We start from the raw sequence: 24,851 nt of genomic DNA, 5'->3' as shown, positions 1-24,851 counted from the left end.
GGGAAGATCCCACATGCCGCGGAGTAACTAAGCCCATGCGCCACAACTACTGAGCCTGCGCTCTACAGCCCACGAGCCACAACTACTGAGCCCACGTGCCACAACTACTGAACCTATGCGCCTAGAGCCCACGCTCCACAAGAGAAGCCGTCGTGATGAGAGGCCTGTGCACCGCAATTTAGAGTACCTCCCACTCGACGCAACTAGAGAAAGCTGGTGCGCAGCAACAAAGACCCAACACAACCAAAATAAATAAATAAAATTGGTTCTTTAAAAAAAGAAAGAATCAATTTAGGCAGTTCAAGGAAAGAAGAGCTGAACTTGCCTCTATTTTACAAACTAGAATGAGAAGTATGAAATGCTCCCTGGGTAGAATGGGGTATTCATGCTGACACCCTACAAAAGTTTTTCCTTTCTGTTCCTCATTCAGCCAGGCTGAATGACAACACGTGTCGGTTCCAGAGACTCAGAGACAAATCCCAGAGCCTTGAGACTGGAAGACTGAGCCATGTGATAATTTCCGTCGCTAACCATTGCTTTAAAAAGAGAAATACGCTCTGAAAAATTGTTCTAAATTGCATTGTTCATTGTTTCTTCTTTTCCCCAAAGTGTTTTATTTGCCTCTTAAAATGTTTTCCCCCAGTTTTATTGAGATGTATTTGACATACATCACTGTATGAGTTAAAGGTGTACAGCATAATGTTCTGACTTTCATATATTGAAATAGTTATCAATAAGTTTAGTAAGCATCCATCATCATATAGATATCACTAAAAGAGAAAGCAAAAAAAAATAAAATATAATTTTCTTTTTATGAGACTGTCGACTGAAAAAAATGCACAATCCAAGAGTTGTGAGTTATTTTATTTGGGGCAAAATGAGCGCTATAATCTAGGAGACAGTGTCTCAGATAGCTCTGAGGAATTGTTCTGAAGAGGTAGGGGGAGAAAGTCAGTATAACTTCTTTCCTGTATGAATTTTCTGATGTCTAATGAGGTTTGAGCGGTAATTAAAGGTTTTTCCACACTCATTACATCTGTAAGGTTTCTCTCCAGTATGAACTCTCTGATGGCTTGCAAGGGTTGCATATAGACTAAAAACCTTGCCACACTCATTACATTTATAAGGTTTCTCCCCAGTATGAACCCTCCGATGAACTGCAAGGTTTGAATTTTGACTGAAGACTTTACTACACGTATCACATTCATATAACTTCTTTCCTGTATGAATTTTCTGATGTCTAATGAGGTTTGAACGGTGATTAAAGGTTTTTCCACATTCATTACATCTGTACGGTTTCTCTTCAGTATGAATTCTCTGATGATTTGCAAGGACTGAATTTCGACTGAAGACTTTGCCACATACATCACATTTATATGGTTTCTCTCCTGTGTGGATTATTTGATGTTGAGTGAGGTGTAAGCCACGACTAAACGTTTTGCCACACTCATTACACTTGTAACATTTCTCTACAGCATGACTTTCCCCATGACCCACAAGGTGTGAATTTTGACCAAAGATTTTACCACATATATCACGTTTATACACTTTCGCTCCTGTGTGGATTCTCTGATGTCTAGTGAGGTTTGAGCTGTTAAGGAAGGTTTCGTTACACTCATTACACTTGTAACATCTTTTGCTGTGGGCTTTCTTGTCTTGTGTCAGTATTGAGGGATGCATAAAATCATTCTCATTTGTATTAGAAATACTGGTTTGAACACTAGGAGGAATTATGTGAAATGGTGAAAATGAGGCACTACTGTTGATTGTCTTGTCAGCTTGATTAAATTCATAAATTTCCCCTTCACTTCTCATTATATGGAGTTCATCCTGAAAGTTTAATCCAAGCCTGTTTCCAATGGGCTTGATTCCTGCATCCCATCTACAATGGCAATGTCTTCCATCAGTGAGATTTTTGTTATGAGTTATAGGCATTTCTTTATAATTTCTTTCATCACCTCTCTGCTGAGACTCAAAGTCATAAATATTTTCATGCATTTCCCTGAGGTAAAAATGTTTGATTTCATGACTTTCAGGCCTTCCCAGCATCACTGTTTGGAATACTTCTCCTATATTGCTGCTCATTTTTGGTTGTAACTGCTTGATCACATGTATAGGAGAGAGATCTACAAGATATAAAGAACCATGGTTATCCTATTCATTAGTCCATAAGTAAATGCTTCATGTTGAATATATATTACACCAAAAGTAATACACCAAACAGAGTTATGAAACTTCCCAACAATGATCTTAAAATTTTTAGAAACACTAAAGGAATAGAATTCTTTACTAAAGAAAGAGTAATAACATAAAATTCAATCTAATTTTAAGGTAGCCTTGTTTCACAAACCCTACGTCAAAAACACTCACACTGGACATCAGCTATCGAAGAAAGGGTATTTTTCCACCACGAACCCAAAGCACATACCAATTAACATTAAACATACCACTGTCTCATAATTGAGAAGAAAAAATATAATAAATTCTGCATACTTACTGTACATACATAAATGCTAAAAAACAGACAATATACTGTAATACTAAATAATCCAAACAAGCTTACCTAATAAATAATCTAATTAATTGGCTGTTTAGGATTGAAAAATTAATATATGATAGAGAAAATAAAGATTTGATAAAACAATTTTTAAGAAAACAAAATATTTTTCTAAATAGATGCTATAAAACTATGTACCCATAAATAAAAGGCATTTTACAACATTAACAAGTAGTGCAGGTCAGTTGTATTGCAGAATACACACCAAACAACCATCATCTGGAAATCACAATTAAGAATGAATACATAGGGCTTCCCTGGTGGCGCAGTGGTTGAGTCTGCCTGCCAATGCAGGGGACACGGGTTCGAGCCCTGGTCTGGGAAGATCCCATGTGCCGCGGATCAGCTGGGCCCGTGAGCCACAATTACTGTGCCTGCGCGTCTGGAGCCTGTGCTCTGCAACAAGAGAGGCCGCGATAGTGAGAGGCCCGCGCACCACGATTTAGAGTGGCCCCCGCTTGCCACAACTAGAGAAAGCCCTCACACAGAAACGAAGACCCAACACAGCCATAAATAAATACATAAATACTTTAAAACAAAAAAAGTAAAAGTATTAATTTTAAAAAAACAAAAGAATGAATACATAAAAGATTCTCCAGGTATCAAACAGGCAATATTTAGAGCAATCCCTACATGTGCAGTACCCTTAAATTATCTACGTTATTGGCTCCAAATATACGTAATGAAGAGTGAGCACTTTGTAAATTTTTAAACCATGGTCAGACAAAATGTTCAGAAAAATTGCAAAAGAAAAGCATACAAAATATAATAAAGGGCTATTAAAAACCTGTGACGGGACTTCCCTGGTAGCACAGTGGTTAAGACTTTGTGCTCCCAATGCAGGGGACCTGGGTTCAATCCCTGGTCAGGGAACTAGATTGCACTTGCATGCCACAACTAAGAGTTCATATGCCACAACTAAGGAGCCAGCGAGCTGCAGCTAAGGAACACGCCTGCTGCAACTAAGACCTGGTGCAACCAAATAAATAAATAAATAAATAAAATACTAAAAAACAAAAACAAAAGGAAAAAAACCCTGCAACAATGTTAATACTATCTTTTTATACAAAAGTAACTTTTAAGTCTTTACTATACACCATGCAATATTCTAAGCCATCTAACAGCACTAATTTGTTTCAAATGGCTGGAGGTAAATTAACATGATTTTTCAAATCAGAGCAGTAGACGCATAGCTCTATGTACGTGACCCCGACAGACACAGAATCAAAATGTGAGCCTGGACCTGCAGACTGAGACAACATACTCTTAAGAATGACCGCCCTGGGGCTTCCCTGGTGGCGAAGTGGTTAAGAATCCACCTGCCAATGCAGGGGACAGGGCTTCAATCCCTGGTCCAGGAAGATACCACATGCCGCGGAGCAACTAAGCCCATGCGCCACAACTACTGAGCCTGCGCTCTAGAGCCCGTGAGCCACAACTACTGAGCCCACGTGCCACAACTACTGAAGCCCACACGCCTAGAGCCCGTGCTCCACCACTAGAGAAGCCACTGCAATGAGAAGCCCACACACCGCAATGAAGAGTAGCCCCCGCTCGCCACAACTAGAGAAAGCCCGTGCACAGCAACGAAGACCCAATGCAGCCAAAAATAAATAAATAAATAAATTTATACATATATAAAAAAAGAATGACCGCCCACCCAGGCAGTACAGAATATAAAATACTGCAACAAAATCAGGAGTTTAATAAGAAAACCTCAAGGGAGATGCAAAAGAAGTGAGCCATGTAACCAATAACGTTATTCAGCCATCTCTCCTGGAAACTTTGAGTCAAGGCTGCGCATAGTGGTTTAGGTCGTGTACTGGGATAGTTGTTCAATGGATGAAGAGGGGTCATTTTACAGTATGAGTGATGTGGAAGGTGGAGGGATGAGTGAAAAAGCTTGAAATTGGGGCTATCAGGAAAACAAGTTAAATATGCTAGGAAATAACATTGTTTTCAGGGACTTCCCTGGTGGTCCAGTGGTTAAGAATCCGCCTCCTAATGCAGGGGATGTGGGTTCGATCCCCGGTCGGAGAACTAAGATCCCACATGCCACAGGGCAACTAAGCCTGTGCACCCCAACTACTTACTTAGCTCGCGCGCGCTGGAGCCCACGTGCCACCACTACAGAGAAGCCTGTGCACCACAACAAAGAGCCCGCAGGCTGCAACTAAGACCCGATGCAGCCAGAAATAAATAAACAAATCAAAGAAAAAAACAGACCATAGAAAAGGTAGGAGAAATAGAATGAAAATAACAAGATAGTAGATTTAAAAAACAAACAGTGCCTCCATCTACATCAAGGTACGTGTGAGGAAAGGTCAGGACAAAAAGGGTCTGAGTGGCATGCAGGATATATGCATATGTGGGAACACAGCTGGTGACTGCACATCTGTGTGAATATAACTGTACGAGGGGAACTAAAATAGTAACCTTAAAAGAAAAGAGGGACTTCCCGGGAGGTGCAGTGGGTAAGACTCTGCACTCCCAATGCAGGGGGCATTGGTTTGATCCCTGGTCGAGGAACTAAGATCTCGCGTGCTGCACGGCACAGCCAAAAAAATAAATAAATGAATAAAATAATAGTAATAATAACTGGTTCAGCAATTTTCATAATACTGTCCGATTTTTAACTATAGAAATTATACTATGGGTATGGGACAGAAACAAAAGAGATTTAAAAAGAGATTTAAAAAGAGATTGTAGGGAGAAAGTAGGATTACATCTATTACACTATTTGCTATGTAATGTATCCAACTGTGTACTCCATAAGTTCCACGGTCATGCTTATATTGGAGAAATACATACATAATATTCCAGGAGACTGTGCAAGAATTTTGTTAGCAGAAACCAGAAGAAAAAATCAGGAAAAGGCGACTCAAAAGGAGATGGATGCATTTCTTCTGTACACACACATGCAGATACAAAGAAATCGAATCAACAGTACAGTCGAGTAGGAAGGAGATCATGATTTTGAAACCAAGTCCCCCTACATTTCAGTTCCCCTGCCGAGTTGGATTAACCTCTTTATAGAATATTTTATTCCCTTTCTTGTCCCACACCTGCTCCCCTTAAGACTGAGGGTATCAAAAAGGGTGGGGGGGATTGAGACTGAGGAAGACCCTGTGGGGCCCTGCCAGCCTTTCCGTGTCCCCGTTTCTTGTTCATAGAAAAAGGCTTAGTCTCCTAGACTTTACCAGAGACCGAAAGAGCAGATTCAAGCCGTTACTATTAGAAGAGTGAGGGAACGCAGAAGCAAAGGAAAAGCAAGTCCAGCATAATCTTTCCCATGATGGGTAGCTTAAACCGATACCTTGATTTACGACCCCTAACTGCAGCTTCATCCAGCTGGCCCCAAAAAGATTTAAAAATTGATGACACCCGTAGGGTGAATTGAGAAATGAAATTCTTAACCTGTTAACATTGGCTCTAAGTAAATAATAAAATATCTCAACTAATGCCTTTGCTCTCTCCTAGAAAGAAGTTAAGGAATCCCAAGATGGTGATTTAAGAGCTTGTTTTGCAGGCACGTACAGAATAATCACAAAGGAAGTCACAATGTGGTGCCCAAAAGTCTACAGCTGAGATCTTACAGGAAACCTGGGATCACAGACACTCCCCTCTTTCCTTTTGCCTTTAAAAATCTTACACCCTGGCCAGCCATCAAGATGGATTTGAGTCAAGCCTGGGTCTCCTATCTTCCTGGTTGGTGCCACCTCGGATAATAAGCCTTTCATTGCTCCAAACTCCAACGTTTCTGTTTGTTTGCCTTCACTGAACAACAGGCACATGAACTTGGATTCAATATCATGATGTCTTACGCATGTTCTTTGCCAGGAAAAGGTACAAAACTATGCTGAAAACCATGCTTCAACGGAGCAGTTCCTCAGAGCTCTCATCAGACGCAATGGTGAAAGAATGAAAGCTTTTCCTCTACGATCAGGAACAAGACAAGGATACAGGCTCTCGATATTTCCATATACCTGGAAGTTCTAGCAAGAACACATAGGCATGAAAAGAGACAATAGGTATCCCAACAGCAAAAGGAAGCAAAATTATCTGTTGACAACTGACATGATCTAATTATGTAGAAAACTCTGAAGATTCTGCAAAATGAAAACCCTGCTAGAAAAAATGAAAGAATTCCCCCAAAATTACAAGATATAAAATCAACCTGCAGGGACTTCCCTGGCGGTGCAGTGGTTAAGACTCCGCACTTCCACTGCACAGGGCAAGGGTTCCATCCCAGGTCTGGGAACTAAGATCCCACATGCCTAGCTGTGCGGCCAGAAAAAAAAGTAAAAAAATCAACGTGCAAAAGTCAACTGAGTTTCGGGACTTCCCTGGTGATGCAGTGGTTGAGAATCTGTCTGCCAATGCAGGGGACACAGGTTCAAGCCCTGGTCCGGGAAGATCCCACCTGCTGCACAGCAACTAAGCCCGTGTGTCACAACTACTGAGTCTGTGCTCTAGAGCCCATGAGCCACAACAACTAAGCCCGTGCACCACAACTACTGAAGCCCGCATGCCTAGAGCTCATGCTCTACAACAAGAGAAGCCACCGCAATGAGAAGCCCGAGCACCGCAAGGAAGAGTTCTCCCACTCCCAGCAACTAGAGAACACCGGGTGCAGCAACAAAGACCCAACGCAGCCAAAAATTAATTAATTAATTAATTAATTGATTGATTTTTAAAAATGAAAAGTTTAAAAATTAATTGAGTTTCTAAATACTGACAATGAACAATCAAAAAAGAAGCTCAGAAAACCACTCCATTTAAAGGAGAATCAAAAAAATACAGTACTTAGGCATACAGTTATACAGGAAGGGAAAGATTTATACATTATAAACTAAAAAGACTGCTGAAAAATATTAGAAAAGACACAATAAATGCAAAGATGTCCCAAGTTCATGAATTGGAAGTCAATACTGTCAAGATGCCAATACTAGCCAAAGTGATCAACAGATTCAAAACAATCCTTAGTGAAATCCCAATAGCGTTTTTGAAGAAATAGATAAATCCATCCTACTATTCATACGGAATCTCAAGAGACAATGAATAGCGAGAACAAGCTTGAAAAGAACAAAATCGGCGGTCTCACACTTCATTTCAAAACTTATTCCAAAGTTTCCAGAGATCAGTGGAACACAACAGAGCCGACAGAGAAAATCTCTTGTATATATAGTCTAATGATGTTCCACAATGGCCTCAAGATCACTATATAGGGGAAAGGCAGTGTTTTCCACAAAAGGTGTTGAGAAAACTGAATATTCACATACAAAAGAATTTAGTTGGACCATTATCTTACACTACATACAAAATTAACTCAAAATGGATGAAAGACCTAATCCTAAGACCCAAATGCATAAAACTCCTAGACATAAACATACAGGAAGGTCTCTTGACATTGGATCCACCAATGATTTGTCAGATATAACACCAAAAGCAGAGGCCACAAAGTAAAAACAGATAAACTGGACTACATCAAAATTGTTAACTATGGGGCTTCCCAGATGGCACAGTGGTTAAGAATCTGCCTGCCAATGCAGGGGACACAGGTTCGAGCCCTGGTCCAGGAAGATCCCACATGCCACAGAGCAACTAAGCCCGTGCGCCACAACTACTGAGCCTGCGCTCTAGAGCCTGCATGCCACAACTACTGAAGCCCGTGCACCAAAAGGCCATGCTCCACAAGAGAAACCACCACAGTGAGAAGCCCATGCATCGCAATGAAGAGTAGCCCCCGCTCACCACAACTAGAGAAATCCCACATGCAGCAACGAACACCCAACGCAGCCAAAAATAAATAAATAAAATAAATTTTTTAAAAAATCGTAAACTATTATTCATTAAAGCACACTCAGTAGAGTGAAAACACAATCTAGGGTATAAGAGAAAATATTTGCAAATCAGATATCTGATAATAGATTAATGTCTGGAATATAGAAAGAACTCTAAAAGGGACTGATCACCAATCCCACCATGGGGCCGGGGAGGGGGGGGGGGCCTTCCTCAATCAACCATCCCATACATTGCAAATAAGAAAAACACTAAGGCTAACATAAAAAGTATGAAAGTTAATGACAAAATACATAAAAATCAAGATCATTTATAACTCACAGAAAAGTACAAAATGAAAGTACCAGTGTATTAAACAAAACAAATTATGGTTCATCATTGAAGGTCTCCCTCAACTTCATAAGCTCTCTCATTAAGATGCTTCAAAAGTAGGTGTGCAGATAAAATGAACAGTGGCACACACGCGACAAAAGATGTGGTATCAACGACAGTTTAGTCAACAGCCTCACAGACATCAGGGTGTGAACGTGGACAATGTTCGTCACAGAAGAAATTAAGGTGCCATTTACTCAGGCTCAAAGGGGATGGTCATTAGTATATGTGGACAACAGTGCCACGGGGCCCTGGAGACAGGCTTCTGTGACAGTCCTCAAAACCAGAACAGAAAACTGTAAAGACTTATAGGTCAGGCACTCGTGATACTTTCTATCTTGTATCCTACAGCCTGCTGACCACCCTACTGAGTAGGTTCAAGTGGTGACTCTGAACGCAGTAGGATGATATTGCGACACACGAGGGAAAGTGTTCTCCATCAGTAATTTTCTGTTACCCAGTAAACCCATTCCCCAGAGAGTCCACCAAAAGTTGTCCACAAACTGCAGGTGGATCATCACAGCAAAGGAACTGGAAAAATCTTCAGTCCTTAGGACTATGTAATTCAAAAGCACATTTAAGGGGCAAAATCGTACAAACTTAGGAAAATAAGAAATCAGGAAGAGTACACATTCCCAGACTAGGCAGAGCAGTACAAGAGCCAAAAAATCACAAGATACAGGAGTCAGATGCTCGAGGACCTTGAGATGAAACCACATCCTCAACCCACAAATGCCAACCTAAGAGCCTGAAAGACTCATATATGCTCCCCATGTAGGACTGGGGGTCAAAAAGAGGATCTCTCGGGACTTCCCTGGTGGCGCAGTGGTTAAGAATCCGCCTGCCAATGCAGGGGACACAGGTTCGAGCCCTGGTCCAGGAAGATCCCACATGCCGCGGAGCAACTAAGCCCGTGCGCCACAACTACAGAGCCTGTGCTCTACAGCCCGCAAGCCACAACTACTGACCCACGTGCCACAACTACTGAAGCCTGCGCGCCTAGAGCCCGTGCTCTGCAACAAGAGAAGCCACTGCAATGAGAAGCCCGCGCAACGCAATGAAGAGTAGCCCCCGCTCACTGCAACTAGAGAAAGCCTGCGTGCAGCAACGAAGATCCAACGCAGCCAAAAATAAAAAATTAGAAATTAATTAATTAATTAATTATTTTAAAAAAAGAGGATCTCTCTGTCCACTGACCTTAGCTTTCCTAGCTAACAATACAAAAGAACCACTCCATCTCCCTGTTACACACAACCCTGAAGGGCATGGCAAAAGCAGAACACAAGAAATGGCTGAGGGATCTAAACAAGCAGACAGGGCTTGAGACAGCTCCATGCAGGTTCTGAGGTGGCAGATGAGTCAAATGCAGCCAGTGTTTTCCCATCTTCTGATTACGTCTTCCAAGTACAGCAACTCTGATCAAACTCAGAGGCTCAGGGGTGGGACTCCAGAGGCATCAGCTCTGATTTACAGGGACTAACTGAGCATCCAGTGGAATCAAGACCAGAAGGAGAGATGAAGGGGCAAGAGACCCTGAAAAAACAGCCCGCCTCATGCTCTTCAGAGTCAAGCAACAACCAGTGCACAGGAGCCAGATGGTGAGTGTTGTGGATCCTGATAAAGGCCTTGCCTCTGTCTCTGTAGGAGCTGCAGCCCCATTGGAGTGGGAAAGAACACATTTCACATGCGGAAGGACAAGAGGGATAAATTACGGAGAAGAAAAATTTCCTCTGAGAGTTTTCAATAAATCAACTTCGGTTTTCCCAAAGAACTCTCTACCCTGAGAAGAGGTTCCCAAACACTACTAGATGTCGTGGCTTCCTCTCTGCCCTGAGATCCCACCTCTGTTCACACTTTTGATACATTCCCACCCATTTGGTTTTTTGCTATTTTCACACCACTCACCAGAGCCCTGGGCTCTTTCTCTTGCTCTAAAATGGAGATAATGTTCAGATCAGAAATAGAAATTCCTGCTTATCAGAACAAAGAAATGTGAAGTGCTGTGGTTTTTCCAAAATCACAGCTCTTTGTTCAGCTGAGGAGTGAGGACATGATGGGTGGGTCTGGAAAAATATTTCACAAATTCATCCACTGCTTGCCTCCTTCTAAATGCATTGGGAACAGTGTAATACATATATCTAACACTCTTCCAAGAAGTAGTGAGTCAAAAGCAAGGGGCAGAAAACAGGAACTCAGATATTTTTTAAAAGTTTGCCATTGAGCTTTATACATAATTAAGCTCTGGAACAACCTCTGATGTTTCATGAAATGGACAGATCATCTGAAGAAAGGGTCAGTTTAAACTCATGGTGCTGCATCATGTCTGAGTCCAAGGGGCCTCCCAAGAGGCACACAGGGGAAAATGCATAACACGACAGGGCAGATCCCAATGTCTAGAGGGAAGTTATCCTCACCCAGGGAGAGCAGGTTCCTGTAGGTCTCCAACATCACGTCTCTGTACAAGGCCCTCTGACCAGGGTCCAGGCATTCCCACTCCTCCTGAGAGAAATCGATGACCACATCCTCGAAAGTCAACTGTTCCTGAAATGAAAACATTTCACGGGGCGGGGGGTGGGGGAGATTTGATAAATGAGGAGTTTGGGATTCACATATACACACTACTATATATAAAGCAGATAAACAAAAAGGACCTACTGAATCGCACAGGAACTATACTCAATATCTTGAAATAACCTATAATGGAAACGAATCTGAAAAAGAATATATATATAGCTGAATCACTTTGCTGTACACTTGAAACTAACACAACATCGTAAATTAACTATACTTCAACTAAAAAAAAAATTTTTTTAACCAAGTGGCCAAGAGGATACTTCTTACCTTTATAAAAATGAAATGAGGAAGGTGTAAGGACTGATTCTGTTGATGTATATATTCTGAAAGATCCATGTTAAGGTATTTGGAGCAAATTATGTATCTCTAATTTTAATTTCTTATGCTTTTCTATAACAGATTATGATATCCTCCAATTAATACAGATTTTTCATCTTTGTGGACAATTATAAAACACACAGAAACAAAATTCAAGAACGGGTTGTCTATGCAGAAGTGTTAGATGTTATGTTCTAAACACTGACTGATATTCAAAAGCCAGATGAGCTCCAGTATGTGTGCTGTCTTCAGACATGACGAAGTCCACCGTGGCTTTAGAGAAAGGTCAAAATCCTCAGTTATGATAATGATAACAACAGCAATGACTAAAAGTGTTTGAACACTTCCAATATGTAAACATTACTCTAAATAAGTACTTTACAGGTATGAATTGTTATCAACATAACAGGTCATTAGGAAAAGACCTGTTCCCATTTTACAGAGGAGAAAACTGTGTCAGAGACACTCTGAGGTCTCAGATCAGGAAGCTAAGAAATGACACAGCAAGCACCTCCACCCAGAGGGTTCGGCTTTGGAACTGAAGCTAAAAAATAGAAGAGTTTAGTAATAGAGCATTAAAAGTACATTGACAGGGACTTCCCTGGTGGTCCAGTGGCTAAGACTCCACGCTCCCAATGAAGAAGGCCCAGTTTCCATCTCTGGTCAGGGAACTAGATCCCACATGCTGCAACTAAGAGTTTGCATGCTGCCACTAAAGATCCCGCATGCCACAACTAAAAACGATCCTGCATGCCGCAACTAAAGATCCCACAAGCCACAAAAGAGATACGAAGATTGGAGATCCCGCATGCTGCAACCAAGACCCGGTGCAGCTAAATAAATAAATAAATATTTTTAAAATTGTTTAAAAAAAAGTGCACTGACAGAGGGTTCCCTGAGAAAACTTAAAAGAAGTTCAAGGTAAACAACATGGAATGGCATAAAAGGTCATTATATACGTGGGCCCACACAAACACACACACATACACAGAAAATGTTAGTAATCTTCCTACTATCTAAACCATTAACATGATAGTGTAGGAAAAACTCAAATATATACTGAAGATATAATTTCAACTACAAAAGATATATACTTCTGAAATCATGACGACTGATTGCAACTGATATCAAAAAAAATTTTTTTAAGGATTAAAAGGGAGTACTATGAACAATAATGCCCACACCTTACATAATCAATAAATAAGATACAGATAATTTCATAGAAACATAAACCTACCAAGTTGGAAACATTAAAAAATAAAAAATTTGAAGAGAATTATCACTAGAGAGATTCAAGTAGTAATCAGAAACCTCAAAGAAAAACTCAGGAAGAGATGTCTTTACTGCATAATTCTACCAAACATTTACAAAAGAATTACCACTGATGCTGCTAAAAATCTTACAAAGAGTTGAAAACACTGCCAAATTCATTCTATGCAGCCAGCATGACTGTGATACCAAACCAGAGCATCACATAAGAAGAAAGGAAAACTAGAAACCGATACCCCAATACAAAATCCTTAACAAAATACTAGCAAATTCAATAGCACATTAAAAAGATTTGACATCATGAACAAGTGGATTTTATTCCTATAAGGCAAGGATGAGATGACTCAAGATACAAAAATCAATTAATGGGGCTTCCCTGGTGGCACAGTGGTTGAGAATCTGCCTGCCAATGCAGGGGACATGGGTTCGAGCCCTGGTCTGGGAAGATCCCACATGCCGCGGAGCAACTAAGCCCGTGCGCCACAACTACTGAGCCTGCGCGTCTGGAGCCTGTGCTCCGCAACGGGAGAGGCCACGACAGTGAGAGGCCTGTGCACCGCGATGAAGAGTGGCCCCCGCTCGCCGCAACTGGAGAAAGCCCTCGCACAGAAACGAAGACCCAACACAGCCAAAAATAAATAAATAAATAAATAAATTTATTTTAAAAAAAAATCAATTAATGTGATTCACCAACTTATCAGAATAAACGGAAAAAAAACACATCATCATCTCAGTGGATACAAAAAAAGCATTTGACAAAATTCAATAATCTTTCAAGATATAAACACTCAACAAACTAGGAACAGTAAACTATCTCAGCATAATAAATCCTATACATGAAAGGAATACCCTTAACATCATACTCAGAGGTGAAAGACAAAGTTTTTCCTCTCAGATCAAGGAGAGGGCAAGGATGCACACACTCTACACAACTGTTTGACAAAGTGTTGAAACTCCTCGCCAGAGCAATTAGACAAGAAAAAGAAATCGAAGTTATCCAAATAGAAAAAGAAGTAAAATCATCTTCTTTCCTAGACAATAAGTTTGTACTTACTTACTTACTTCCTTATTTATTTATGGCTGCATTGGGTCTTCATTGCTGTGCATGGGCTTTCTCTAGTTGCGGCGAGCGGGGGCTACTCTTCTTTGTGGTGCTCGGGCTTCTTATTGTGGTGGCTTCTCTTGTTGCAGAGCATGGGCTCTAGGCGTGCAGGCTTCAGTAATTGTGGCACACGGGCTCAGTAACTGTGGCTCGAGGGCTACAGAGTGCAGGCTCAGTAGTTGCGGTGCACGGGCTTAGTTGCTCCGCGGCACGTGGGATTTTCCTGGACCAGGGCTGGAACCCGTCTCCCTGCATTGCCAGGCGGATTTTAACTGTGCCACCAGGGAAGACCCGACAACAAGGTTTTAAACGTACAAACCATAAGTATTAAAGAAGGAAGCTGCTACATCCAAAAATAATTTTATAAAATTCCATGATACAAAATCAACATGCAAAAATCAGTTGCATCTCTATATACAAAGAAGAATGCCAAAAGAAAATTAGAAAACAATCTTATTTGCTATAGCATTAAAAAAGAATGATGGACTTCCCTGGTAGTCCAGTGGCTAAGACTCCACGCTCCCAATGTACAGGGCCCGGGGCTCGATCCCTGGTGAGGGAACTAGTCTCACATGCTACAACTAAGAGTTCGCAGGCTGCAACTAAACATCCCACATGCCGCAACTAAAGGATCCCGCATGCCGCAACTAAAGGATCCCGTATGTCGCAACTAAGACCCAGTGCAGCTAAATAAATAAATAAATAAAACTTTAAAAAAAAGAATTAAATACTCAGGAATAAATTACGCAAGGAGGTGAAAGACTTAAATACTGAAAACTATTAAACAATTGCTAAAAGAAACCCAGAAAAATACATATAAATAGAAAGACTTCCAGTACTCACAGATTGGAAGACTTAAAACTCTTAAAAGGTCTGAACTACCCAAGTGTTCTACAGACTCAATGGAATCCCTATCAAATTTCCAATGGCAATTTCTGCAGAAATAGAAAAAAAATGCTAAAAGTCATAGGGAATCTCAAGGACTGCAAATTGTGAAAAGACTCTTGAGAAAAGAAGATGGAGGCCTCCCTTTTCTAGATTTCAAAACATATTACAAAGTAATCCAGATGGTGTGGTACATATATAAACATAGATATATGAACCAATGGAACAAAACAGAATGTTCAGAAATAATCCTTTGCATATATGTAAGATGCACTGAGGAGGGTGGTAAGACTACACAATGGAAAAAGGACAGTCTCAATAAAAAATGGTGCTGGGAAACTGAGTATCTACCAGCAACACAATAAAGCTGGAACCTTACCTGAATCAGAGAAACTGCTGTGTGTCAAAGGACACAATCAACAGAGTGAAAAGAAAACCTCTAAATGGAGGGAATGAAAGTGACATAAAGAATTTCCAACTGTCATAGATTTAGGTTGATTTCACAGTTTAAAATCGATGATGGAATAAAACAACCTGTATCACTCATGTCTGTTTCTCAACTATCCATTCCATTCCCAATCATTAAGATTTTGAAGCCATGGCTTCCCTGGTGGTGCAGTGGTTAAGAATCCACCTGCCAGTGCAGAGGACACGGGTTCCAGCCCTGGTCTGGGAAGATCTCACATGCCGCAGAGCAACTAAGCCTGTGCACCACAACTACCCAGCCTGCACTCTAGAGCCCGTGAACAACTACTGAGCCCATGCGTCACAACTACTGAAGCCTGCGCGCCTGGAGCCCGTGCTCCGCAGCAAGAGAAGCCACCGCAATGAGAAGCCCGTCGACACAACTAGAGAAAGCCCGCACGCAGCAACGAAGACCCAACGCAGCCAAAAATAAATAAATTTAAAAAACAAAAAAAGATTTTGAAGCCAGTGCCTCACTCATTTAGCTTCAAATATATTATAAAAAGTCAGAGTAAATTTCTCTTCACTTGTCTCTTCCAGAACTTAGCGGGCATTTGTGCATATTAATACCTGACCTCCACGTGTAGCTTCTTTCATCCTGGTTTGTAGAGAGCTGACAAAGCATCCAGATAGGGGCCCCTAAATAATCCCTGCCGCCCAACAGCACTGACACCATGTCTGAATCTGTGGGTGTGAAGCCCTGCCCAGGACTACACCCAGCGGAGCCTCTTCACAAGTTCCAGGTCACTGGGTCATGGGGAGATGGGATCTAAGTGGAGATGACAGGCCCTGAGGGAAGGACCCGGGTGACAGTGAATGTACAGGTGTCAGGCAGGATACTTCAGAGTCAGAGATAGCGAGTCCAAAGAAGGGTATTTCAGGAAGGACAGACAGAAAAAACAACTGAGAATATGACTTTACCTGAGAAAGAGCCATTCCTGACTCCTTTTCTTTCCTCTCCCTCCTCTTCTGGGCCTCTCAGACAAGAGTCTTTAGAGGTCGACCCTGAAAGTGGAAAACAGGCTGTTTAATGCTTAGAATCGACACACCCCCTTCCTGAGTCACAGCCACACACACAGGGAAGACCTCAGCATGCGGGACAGACAGTCCCCTGCTGCCCATTGTCCCAGGAGGGGCTCAGGACAGTAAACTCCCACACAGAGACCAACACAGGAGTTTCCCACCCTTTCCTTCAGATCAGGCTCCCCTCCTGGTGAGGCCCCCACGTACACAGCAGCAGTGGGCACCTCAGCTGGACCCGACGACCCCCTTCAGGTCACAGACCAGCCCTGATCCATCCCCACGCAGAGCAGAGCCCCTCAGCCTCAGCCCACAGACCCATATCTAGCAGGACATATTCCCTACTGAAAACATTCTGCAATCTTAAGCTTAGTACTCATAATTTCCCTTTCTGGACTCAAACAAACTTACAAACTCTCATGGGGTACAACACAGTCTCCAGAGAACCCATAATGATCCCCTCATCCTGTTATACAACAACAGAAAACATTCCAAGCTCTAATAACTGATGCCTGAGGGAAAAGTACACGTGAAGATACCCAAGGGCCCACCAGAACCAAGTCACACTACTTTGATTTCCCGTGACCCAATCTCCAGAAATGACTAATAAAAGAGAAATGTCTCCAATGATGTACATGTCCCAGTGGGACCCCAACATCTTCCAAGGAAACACTACAGATTCTCTTTTGTATCTTTCAAAGTGCATCTGAAACTTTCCTCACTTGCAACCCGACATACTCAAAGGTACCAAAGGTAAGCCACAAAATGATCTCTGGGGTTTTCCCTATGTTACTCCATGGGGTGCACAACGATGCTTGCCCTACCAAAAGAGTCAACGAAAGTCAGACAGTGGAATGCATGCTGTGGGGCATACTCTAGATCCAGCCCCTCAGGACCAGGGCACCCATCATCGTGCACCCACAGCTCCCTGTGGGCTCAGCTCAGACCTTGGTTCTACTACCATTGCGGGAAACTGTTTCTCTCGGCCTAATTCCATTTCCATCATTCTTTCTCAGGTGTGATGTGAGTTTCCCAATTAAACCCATGCACGTAAACCTCAGTCTCAGCATCTATGTCCCAGGGAACCTGAGCCAAGACGCTATGGTACCCCATACCATTCCACGAAACCTGCAACTACCAAAAAACCCACTTCTAGGCTCTCCAGCCTGAACTTAGACATTCCTGTCCAACAGCGTCACACAGCCCTCGATCCCGTAACTACACCTGGGACAGGTGCACACACCATTCACTGGGCTCATCTTGATGCCCACACTGGCTGCCATATGGCTCCTGCGGCCCCCTACAGGCTCCCCTCCGCCTTCCCCATTTCTCTATCTCCCTGCCGTGATGACTGAGCAAACGGGGCTAAAAGGCACAAGGGTCTCCTGGCACAAGCATGGCAACAGGAATGCACACGAGCTGCCACCCAAAGGACACGGAGTATTCCGTAGGCAGATCACAAAAGCGCCCCCCCCATCAAAGTTTGCCCGCAACTGGGGACATTATGGAGTCCAGTTACAAAGGCATTTGAGTTCAGTGGGGAAGACTCAAAGGGAGAGGGTCCCCAGCTCTCACTGTCTCCTGTTCTTCCCACTCACAACTACTTGGAAGACATTTTAGCCCTTTGTGGGGGGGGCCTCCTTTATGCCCCCTTAGGTTCTGGATTTCTGCCCACCCTTAGCACGGTGAAATCACTACCGCTGACTCTGTGCAGATGACCTGCCGGAAGGCAAAGCTCCTGTCCAAGCTGGTGCCTGGTCACTGGACGTGCACAGCCTGGAACGCCTGGGGGCTACAGCGGACCAGGGACACGGCACACTAACCACGGGGACACCTCAGGACGCTGCATGAGGACACCAGATCTGGAAGGCTTTTTAGGCTTCCCTGTATCTTTTTTGCTCTTATTTTTGTAATTAAGAAGCCACATGAGGTAAGCATCAATTAGACCTCAAATGTCCAGAGCAAATATGGGAACCATCCGCATCACCTACCCAGTTCCCTTGGTCTCCCCTGAGGATTGTTCAAACCAACCCACAGTCTTAGCTTCTAAACACATCCTCAAGAGTGAGATTCTGCAGGCATCCTGGGAAGAAGATGAATACTGTAAACCCTTCAATGAAGGGAAAATGGGAAAGACTCTAAATAATCAATGGAGAAGGGCATTTCTTTTGACAGTGATGAATATGGAGGCAATAAAACCTTGTGAATGTGACAGAGATTGTCGGGAGGGGCTGGGGAGACCTCCCTGAGCCTAGACCTGAAGAAGGACAGAGGGCCTGAGCCATGGTGACTTAAAGACAAAAGGTAAGAACAGGAACTAAGATGTGAAACAGAAAACGTGTTGGTTTTGGGGAAGAGAGAAAAGGTGAATGTGCCCGGGGCAGAGTGAACCATGAGAAAGGGTCAGCGCCCAGGATGAGGCTGGAGACACTGGCAGGGCCCTGAGGATGACACAGGGCTGAGTAGCCACAGTGAGGAGTCAGGATTTTGTCCTGAGGGCAAAGAAGAGCCAGTGGAGGTATGAGTACCAGGACCCATATAAACCCTCCTTAAATTACACTTAATGCAGAGAAATACATCTGACTATGGTCACTTTTACTCTGAGCCTATATTCTTGTCTCCATTCAAGTGTTTTGGTTTTTGGTTTTCATTCTGGGAACACAGGGACACATTTAAAATTCTAAAGACAACAGGACACTCTCCAAGAAGAACTGCCACACACAGACACACACCCAATCTGGCCAATCACTTCATGGATCAGTGTTACTCACGCTCAGAATTTCTGGTCTATTCTCTCATCTCCACGTTACAATAGGGCTCCCTGAGGGCCAGAGGGGACATAGTTCTGAGAAGGTCTAAATTCAGTGAAGAGAACCATGTGGAATTGAATTCTGAAAAGCTCCCTGAAGGGCCAGTGGGCAGTTTGTCCTTACCATCCATCCCGCTTAAAACATAGGGACAGGGACATCCCTGGTGGTCCAGTGGTCGAGAGTCCACCTTCCAATGCAGGGGACGTGGGTTCGACCCCTAGTCAGGGAATTAGGATCCCACATGCCATGGGGCAACGAAGCCTGTGCGTGCCACAACTACTGAGCCTGTGCACACTAGAGCCAGCGCGCCGCAAGGAAGAGCCTGCATCCCGCAACTAAGACCTAACACAGCCACATAAGTAAATAAATATTTTTTAAAAAAACAAAAAACAAAGACCCAGGGAAGGTCTTTCATGTTCCTGAGCAAAGGAAACTTTTCTTTCAAGGTCTGCTCACACTGATATCAAGCATTTAATTCTTCTTTTTCAGAAAATCAAAGAAAAATATTGTAAAAACACAGAATTGCAAAGCCATATCTGCTGGTGGGGAAGAAGTCTGAAGGGGGTTAGCTTAGAAATAAGCTGTGAGGGGGCCTCCCTGGTGGCACAGTGGTTGAGAATCCACCTGCCAATGCAGGGGACAAGGGTTCGAGCCCTGGTCCGGGAAGACCCCACATGCCGCGGAGCAACTAAGCCCATGCGCCACAACTACTGAGCCTGCACTCTAGAGCCTGCAAGCCACAACTACTGAAGCCCGTGTGCCACAACTACTGAAGCCTGCACACCTAGAGCCCGTGCTCCACACACAACAAGAGAAGCCACTGCAATGAGAAGCCCGCCCACTGCAGCAAAGAGTAGCCCTCGCTCACTGCAACTAGAGAAAGCCCGTGCACAGCAATGAAGATCCAACGCAGCCAAAAATAAATAAATAAAATGAAAAAATTTTTTTTAAAAAGAATGTTAAAAAAAATATATTAAATAAAAAAAGAAAGAAATCAGCTGTGAGCAAACTTCTTCATCATGAATAGAGGGGCTCTGTTGGAAGGTTTCACATCAATCCAGCCCATCCTTCCTCACTTGCAGAGAATAGGTAACAGGGCCCTGAGGGAAACATCTTTTTCTTAAAAAATTAATTAATTAATTTTATTTTTGGCTGTGTTGGGCCTTCGTTGCTGCCCGCAGGCTTTCTCTAGTTGCAGCGAGCGGGGGCTACTCTTCATTGCGGTGAGAGTGCTTCTCGCTGCAGTGGCTTCTTGTTGCAGAGCACGGGCTCTAGGCACGCAGGCTTCAGTAGTTGTGGCACACGGGCTCAGTAGTTGTGGCTTGCGGGCTCTAGAGCGCAGGCTCAGTAGTTGTGGCGCATGGACTTAGTTGCTCCGCGGCATGTGGGATCTTCCCGGACCAGGGCTCGAATCCATGACCCCTGCATTGGCAGGCAGATTCTTAACCACCGCACCACCAGGGAAGTCCCAAGGGAAACATCTTTATATCACCTCACAGCTCACAATTTTAATAGATCACACAAAAAGGAAGAAAACGGAATATGAGACTAACTGGTTAAATTAGGCTTTGGCTGTTAATATACACAGTCACTGATATCTTTACCAAGTACTCATCAAAATAGCCTAAAATTATTTATTAGTTACCAAGGAACTTTTCCCATATAGAAGATAAAGAGGAGAAAGCAGGCAGGCCTCAAAGGAACCTGAAACACATTTAAAAAAAAATAATTTGTAAATTTTTTTTCATTTAAAAAGCTGGTGTCGGGCTTCCCTGGTGGCGCAGTGGTTGGGAATCTGCCTCCCAAGGCAGGGGACACGGGTTCAATTCCTGGTCCAGGAAGATCCCACATGCCGCGGCACAACTAAGCCCGTGCACCACAACTACTGAGCCTGTGCTCTAGAGCCCACGAGCCACAAATACTGAGCCCACGTGCCACAACTACTGAAGCCCACGCGCCTAGAGCCTGTGCTCCGCAACAAGAGAAGCCACCACAATGAGAAGCCCGCGCACCGCAGCGAAGAGTAGCCCCCGCTCGCTGCAACCAGAGAAAAGCCCGCGCACAGCAACGAAGACCCAATACAGCCAAAAACAATAAATAAAATAATTAAAAAAATAAAAATAAAAATGCTGGTGTTAAAGTTTTAAAAAATTGAGACTATAATGTTAGAAAAGAATGATATGAGTTGATTATAGAAGACCAAAAATTATTCCAGGAAGAAATACTTATTTATAGGAAAGGAGAAATTGAATGAACTAAGATTTATTCCAACTGCCAAAAAAACTTATACAGAATAGAGAAAGAAAAACTAAATGCATTACATACACAACAATACTTTAAATAAATGTTCCTCTAAAAAGGCACCATGTAGTGACAGAGTCAGTCATTTCTTGCCCCAGGTGTCCTCTCCCCTGACCCCTAATCCACGCCAGGAAAAGGGAAGGGGGTGACCCACAACTAAGGGAATCAAGTCACTGCCCCCTGGCTGAATAGGGATTGCAAACGGAAGTTATCTTCTCATATAAAGAATTACAAAATGCATAAGCCTGTAGACAGCAGTTTTGCAATTCTCATCCTCATTTGTATAATTTAAATGTACTATATTTAAAGCCACACATCATATATCACGACTTCATCATCCATATCCAAACAACTCACCGTCCATCTGCATCCAGCTCCCACCACCTACCTGCACTACTGTGCGTTACCATTTCATTCCGTTTATCTGTCTCCCTATTTCTGTCTCTGTCTACGTCTTTTTGCTCCCCTCTGCCCTCCTGCCGTTCCTGCCCTCGTCTCTATTTCCTCCCTCACACCTGCCCTGCCCCCACTCTGCACCCTGTTCCCCTTGTTCCTCTTTCTCGCCCACCTCCGCTCCCTCTCTACCCTCTGGGTTACACCTCTTCTAGTGCCCTTAACTTCCGCTCCTCCCCGCTCCCCGGCACTGCAGTTGGCGACGCTTCCTTCCTGCTGTCTTCCTCTGCTCTTCGTGTCCCCCTCTGTCCTCTTTCTCTCCCAGCGCCTGGTGCTCTGAAAGCCTCGGTTCCACCTTTTCTCCTCTCCCGGACTCACCGTGCGAAGTGCCTCACCACTGCTGCCCTCCCTCCTCCCGCTGATCCAGGGCTCTCGCCGTGCTGCTCACCCGGAGATCCGCCTTTTTAAATTTACTTCTCTATTTTATTCGCCCGCTAGTTTCAAGGCTAAATCTATTTCATTTCACTTTCTCTTTGCAAGTCCCTCAGCCGCCGTCTAAGTTCCCATTGGTTCTCCCTCATTCTTTTCTCCCTCTCCGTTTTTTCTATCCCTCTCTCGGTCGCTGTGTCTCTGCTTCTCCTGATTCCCCTTCGCCCCCATATTTAGAAAGATGGGGAGTGAATAAGATGCCCGCCTACCGCAAGAGACCATTTTCCACCTGAGTTGAACTTGGGACGGAAGAACCATGGGCGTCCACAAGGCTGGCCCAGGTCACGTCCCCCTACGCGGGGTGAGGGGAAGGGCTGACCAGGAAGGGGAGACCTGCGGAGCCGAAGGACCGGCCTGAGGCGGAGGCGAGGACAGAGGGGCGGGGAGGGAGGGAGGGGGTCTCAGGAGAGGGGCGGGCTCTGCAGAACCCCAGGACCGGGGAGAGGACGCGGTCTCGCCGGGAGCGGGGCGGCCGGCGCTGCCCTCCAGGGGCCGAGAGGGCGAGGCTGGGGGTGGGGCGGGGGTCGAATCCACCCCGCGGTCAAGGACTTTACAAGGCGAGGCCGAGACAGTTAACAGGTTTTAAGCAGCGAAGTGTTCCGAAAGGTGGTGTCTACCTGGACGGAACGTATTAAAAACCAAGGGCAAGAACCATCCTCAGAGAAATCTATAACCCGAAGAGAAAAGATCCCCGAAAAGATTCAGACCGGCTAGATCTGAATTTACCTGGAGTAAATTCAGGGGCGGGTGTGGGGATTTTAGGTCCGTAGTCACTCACAAGACCCTGAGGATGGAATAAGAGAGGCCCGCAGCGCAACTTTTCAGCAGAAAGGAAAAAACTCACTGTTTGTCGTAAGACCTTCACGCCCTACTCTCCACTTCCAGGTCCTATGGAAACTACTACCGCTGGATTAGAAGCAGGGCTTCCGGGGGGCGGGGCCTGGGCAGAGCGCTTCCGGCGAGGGGCGGGGCGAGGAGAGTGCCCAGGTCCGCCCCAGGCGGAGGGAGGAGGGGCAGGGGGCGGCCACTGGAAGGTGCTTACCAGTAAGCTCATGGGCTTCCTTTAAGTTACTGTCTGTAACAGTTTTTTTTGTTTTATTTTGCTTTGATAGGTAAGAAGTGGATTTATTTAGAGAGAAACATACTCCACAGACAGAAGGTGGGCCCTCTCAGCAGGTGAGAGCAGCCTGGAAACATGGCGTGGTTAGTTTTTATGGGCTGGGTAATTTCATAGGCTAATGCGTGGGAGGATTATTCCAACTCTTTCCAGAAGGGGCGGGGATTTCCAGGAATTGGGCCACCGCCCACTTTTTGATCTTGGATGATTTGCCTCAGAACTGTCACTTAGCTTGCTGTTCTGTTACAATGAGCATATACTGAGGCTCAAGGTCTAGTGGAAGTCGACTCGCTGCCATCTTGGACCTATTTGGTTCTAATCATTTTACGTTGTGTCCTTGGGCTATGTCATTCTTTTAAAGTTTGTGCCCTGCCCCCTTCCCTCCTGTTTCATTCCCCCCTCAGGGGTTCTACTCCCATATTCTTATGGGAAGAAGAGGGCAGATGGTCAGTCTTCTTTAACTACTTCAAGGCCGAGTAGGGGCGTCGACCCTGACAGTCAGGGAGTAAAAATCTCTGGATGCCTGATCTAGGCGACCCAGGGAGCAGGACAGCTCCTTGTTTTAAGTCAGCATGGGCAGGAATCCTTGCATAGCCATCATCTTGGTGTGACTGTTACTACAACTTCCATGTTGTTGAAGCACTTTTTGTAACAGCATCAGAGTACAAAAATATCTATAAATGACAAAAGACTTAAAAGGCATGGTAAAATATCTGATTACAGTGTAATCGATAAAGAAACTTGGTTACAATAACGTACCAAATAATCCTAGTTAAATATTTCTCTTTAAGTTACCTCAGGGGCCCCTGAGTTAGCCGGAAATCAAAAGAAATTTAATTAAAATTTGATATTGGGGAAGTTTGTCAAAAAGTTCTCAAACACTTGGTCAAGAAAGATCATAGGTCACTGTGAGACAATACTTATTTCTTAACCAACGTTACAAAAGAGCTCAAAAGAAAATACAGATCACTTAAAGGCAAGGAAACTCATACTATCTGATATTAAAAGCAGCATTTCAAGAAAACTTTGGAGGGAGAAACCAAATCCAGTCTTCTCCCAGCCCACTCCCAACAAAATCCATTTACCCAACTAAATTTAATCCAGTCTTAGAAAATCCTTATCATGCACAACTCTTTTTTCAGTATATTTTTTCTCATTCCTCCCACCTTCTTTTACTGAAAACATACATGTTACTTTCTTTAAAAGTTTTTTTTTTTTCACATCGAGTTACTTTTTTGGTTGACAAATTTATAACAGAAGAATAAGGTCTTATTTGACCTCTAGTAAACCTAGGTACAACAGAAGTATTATACTTAACATTGATGACTTTAAAGACATGTCTATATTAATCAAACCAACAAGCTTAAGCCACCTTCA

At 43.7% G+C, this 24,851-nt stretch overlaps 2 protein-coding genes across 2 annotated transcripts in view; one reads left to right on the top strand and one right to left on the bottom strand.

Annotated features, from left to right (window-relative positions):
• Nucleotides 1–24,851, top strand: part of LOC114235400 (zinc finger protein 665-like) — a 427,904-nt gene that overhangs the window by 307,419 nt on the left and 95,634 nt on the right. The window lies entirely within an intron of this gene.
• LOC130705664 (zinc finger protein 836-like) lies at nucleotides 860–23,239 on the bottom strand. The gene is made up of 4 exons (XM_057533591.1): nucleotides 23,202–23,239; nucleotides 16,266–16,349; nucleotides 11,146–11,272; nucleotides 860–2,126 (listed from the first exon to the last, which is right to left on the bottom strand). The coding sequence occupies exons 2-4, from the start codon at nucleotides 16,278–16,280 to the stop codon at nucleotides 952–954; spliced, it is 1,317 nt and encodes a 438-aa protein (XP_057389574.1). The 5' UTR covers nucleotides 16,281–16,349; nucleotides 23,202–23,239; the 3' UTR covers nucleotides 860–951.

Source organism: Balaenoptera acutorostrata, chromosome 19 (assembly GCF_949987535.1).
Source record: "Balaenoptera acutorostrata chromosome 19, mBalAcu1.1, whole genome shotgun sequence".
Classification (NCBI taxonomy): Eukaryota; Metazoa; Chordata; class Mammalia; order Artiodactyla; family Balaenopteridae; genus Balaenoptera; species Balaenoptera acutorostrata.
The sequence above is the reverse complement of the archived record's forward strand: the minus strand, read 5'-3'. Positions and strand labels throughout refer to the sequence as shown.

What these genes read in the sequence shown, in the direction of transcription:
- LOC130705664 (XM_057533591.1), bottom strand. An exon ending in CAGGAACCTGCTCTCCCTGG is followed by an intron (nt 2,127 to 11,145) that starts GTGAGGATAACT and finishes TATATCTTGTAG; the next exon opens with ATCTCTCTCCTATACATGTG.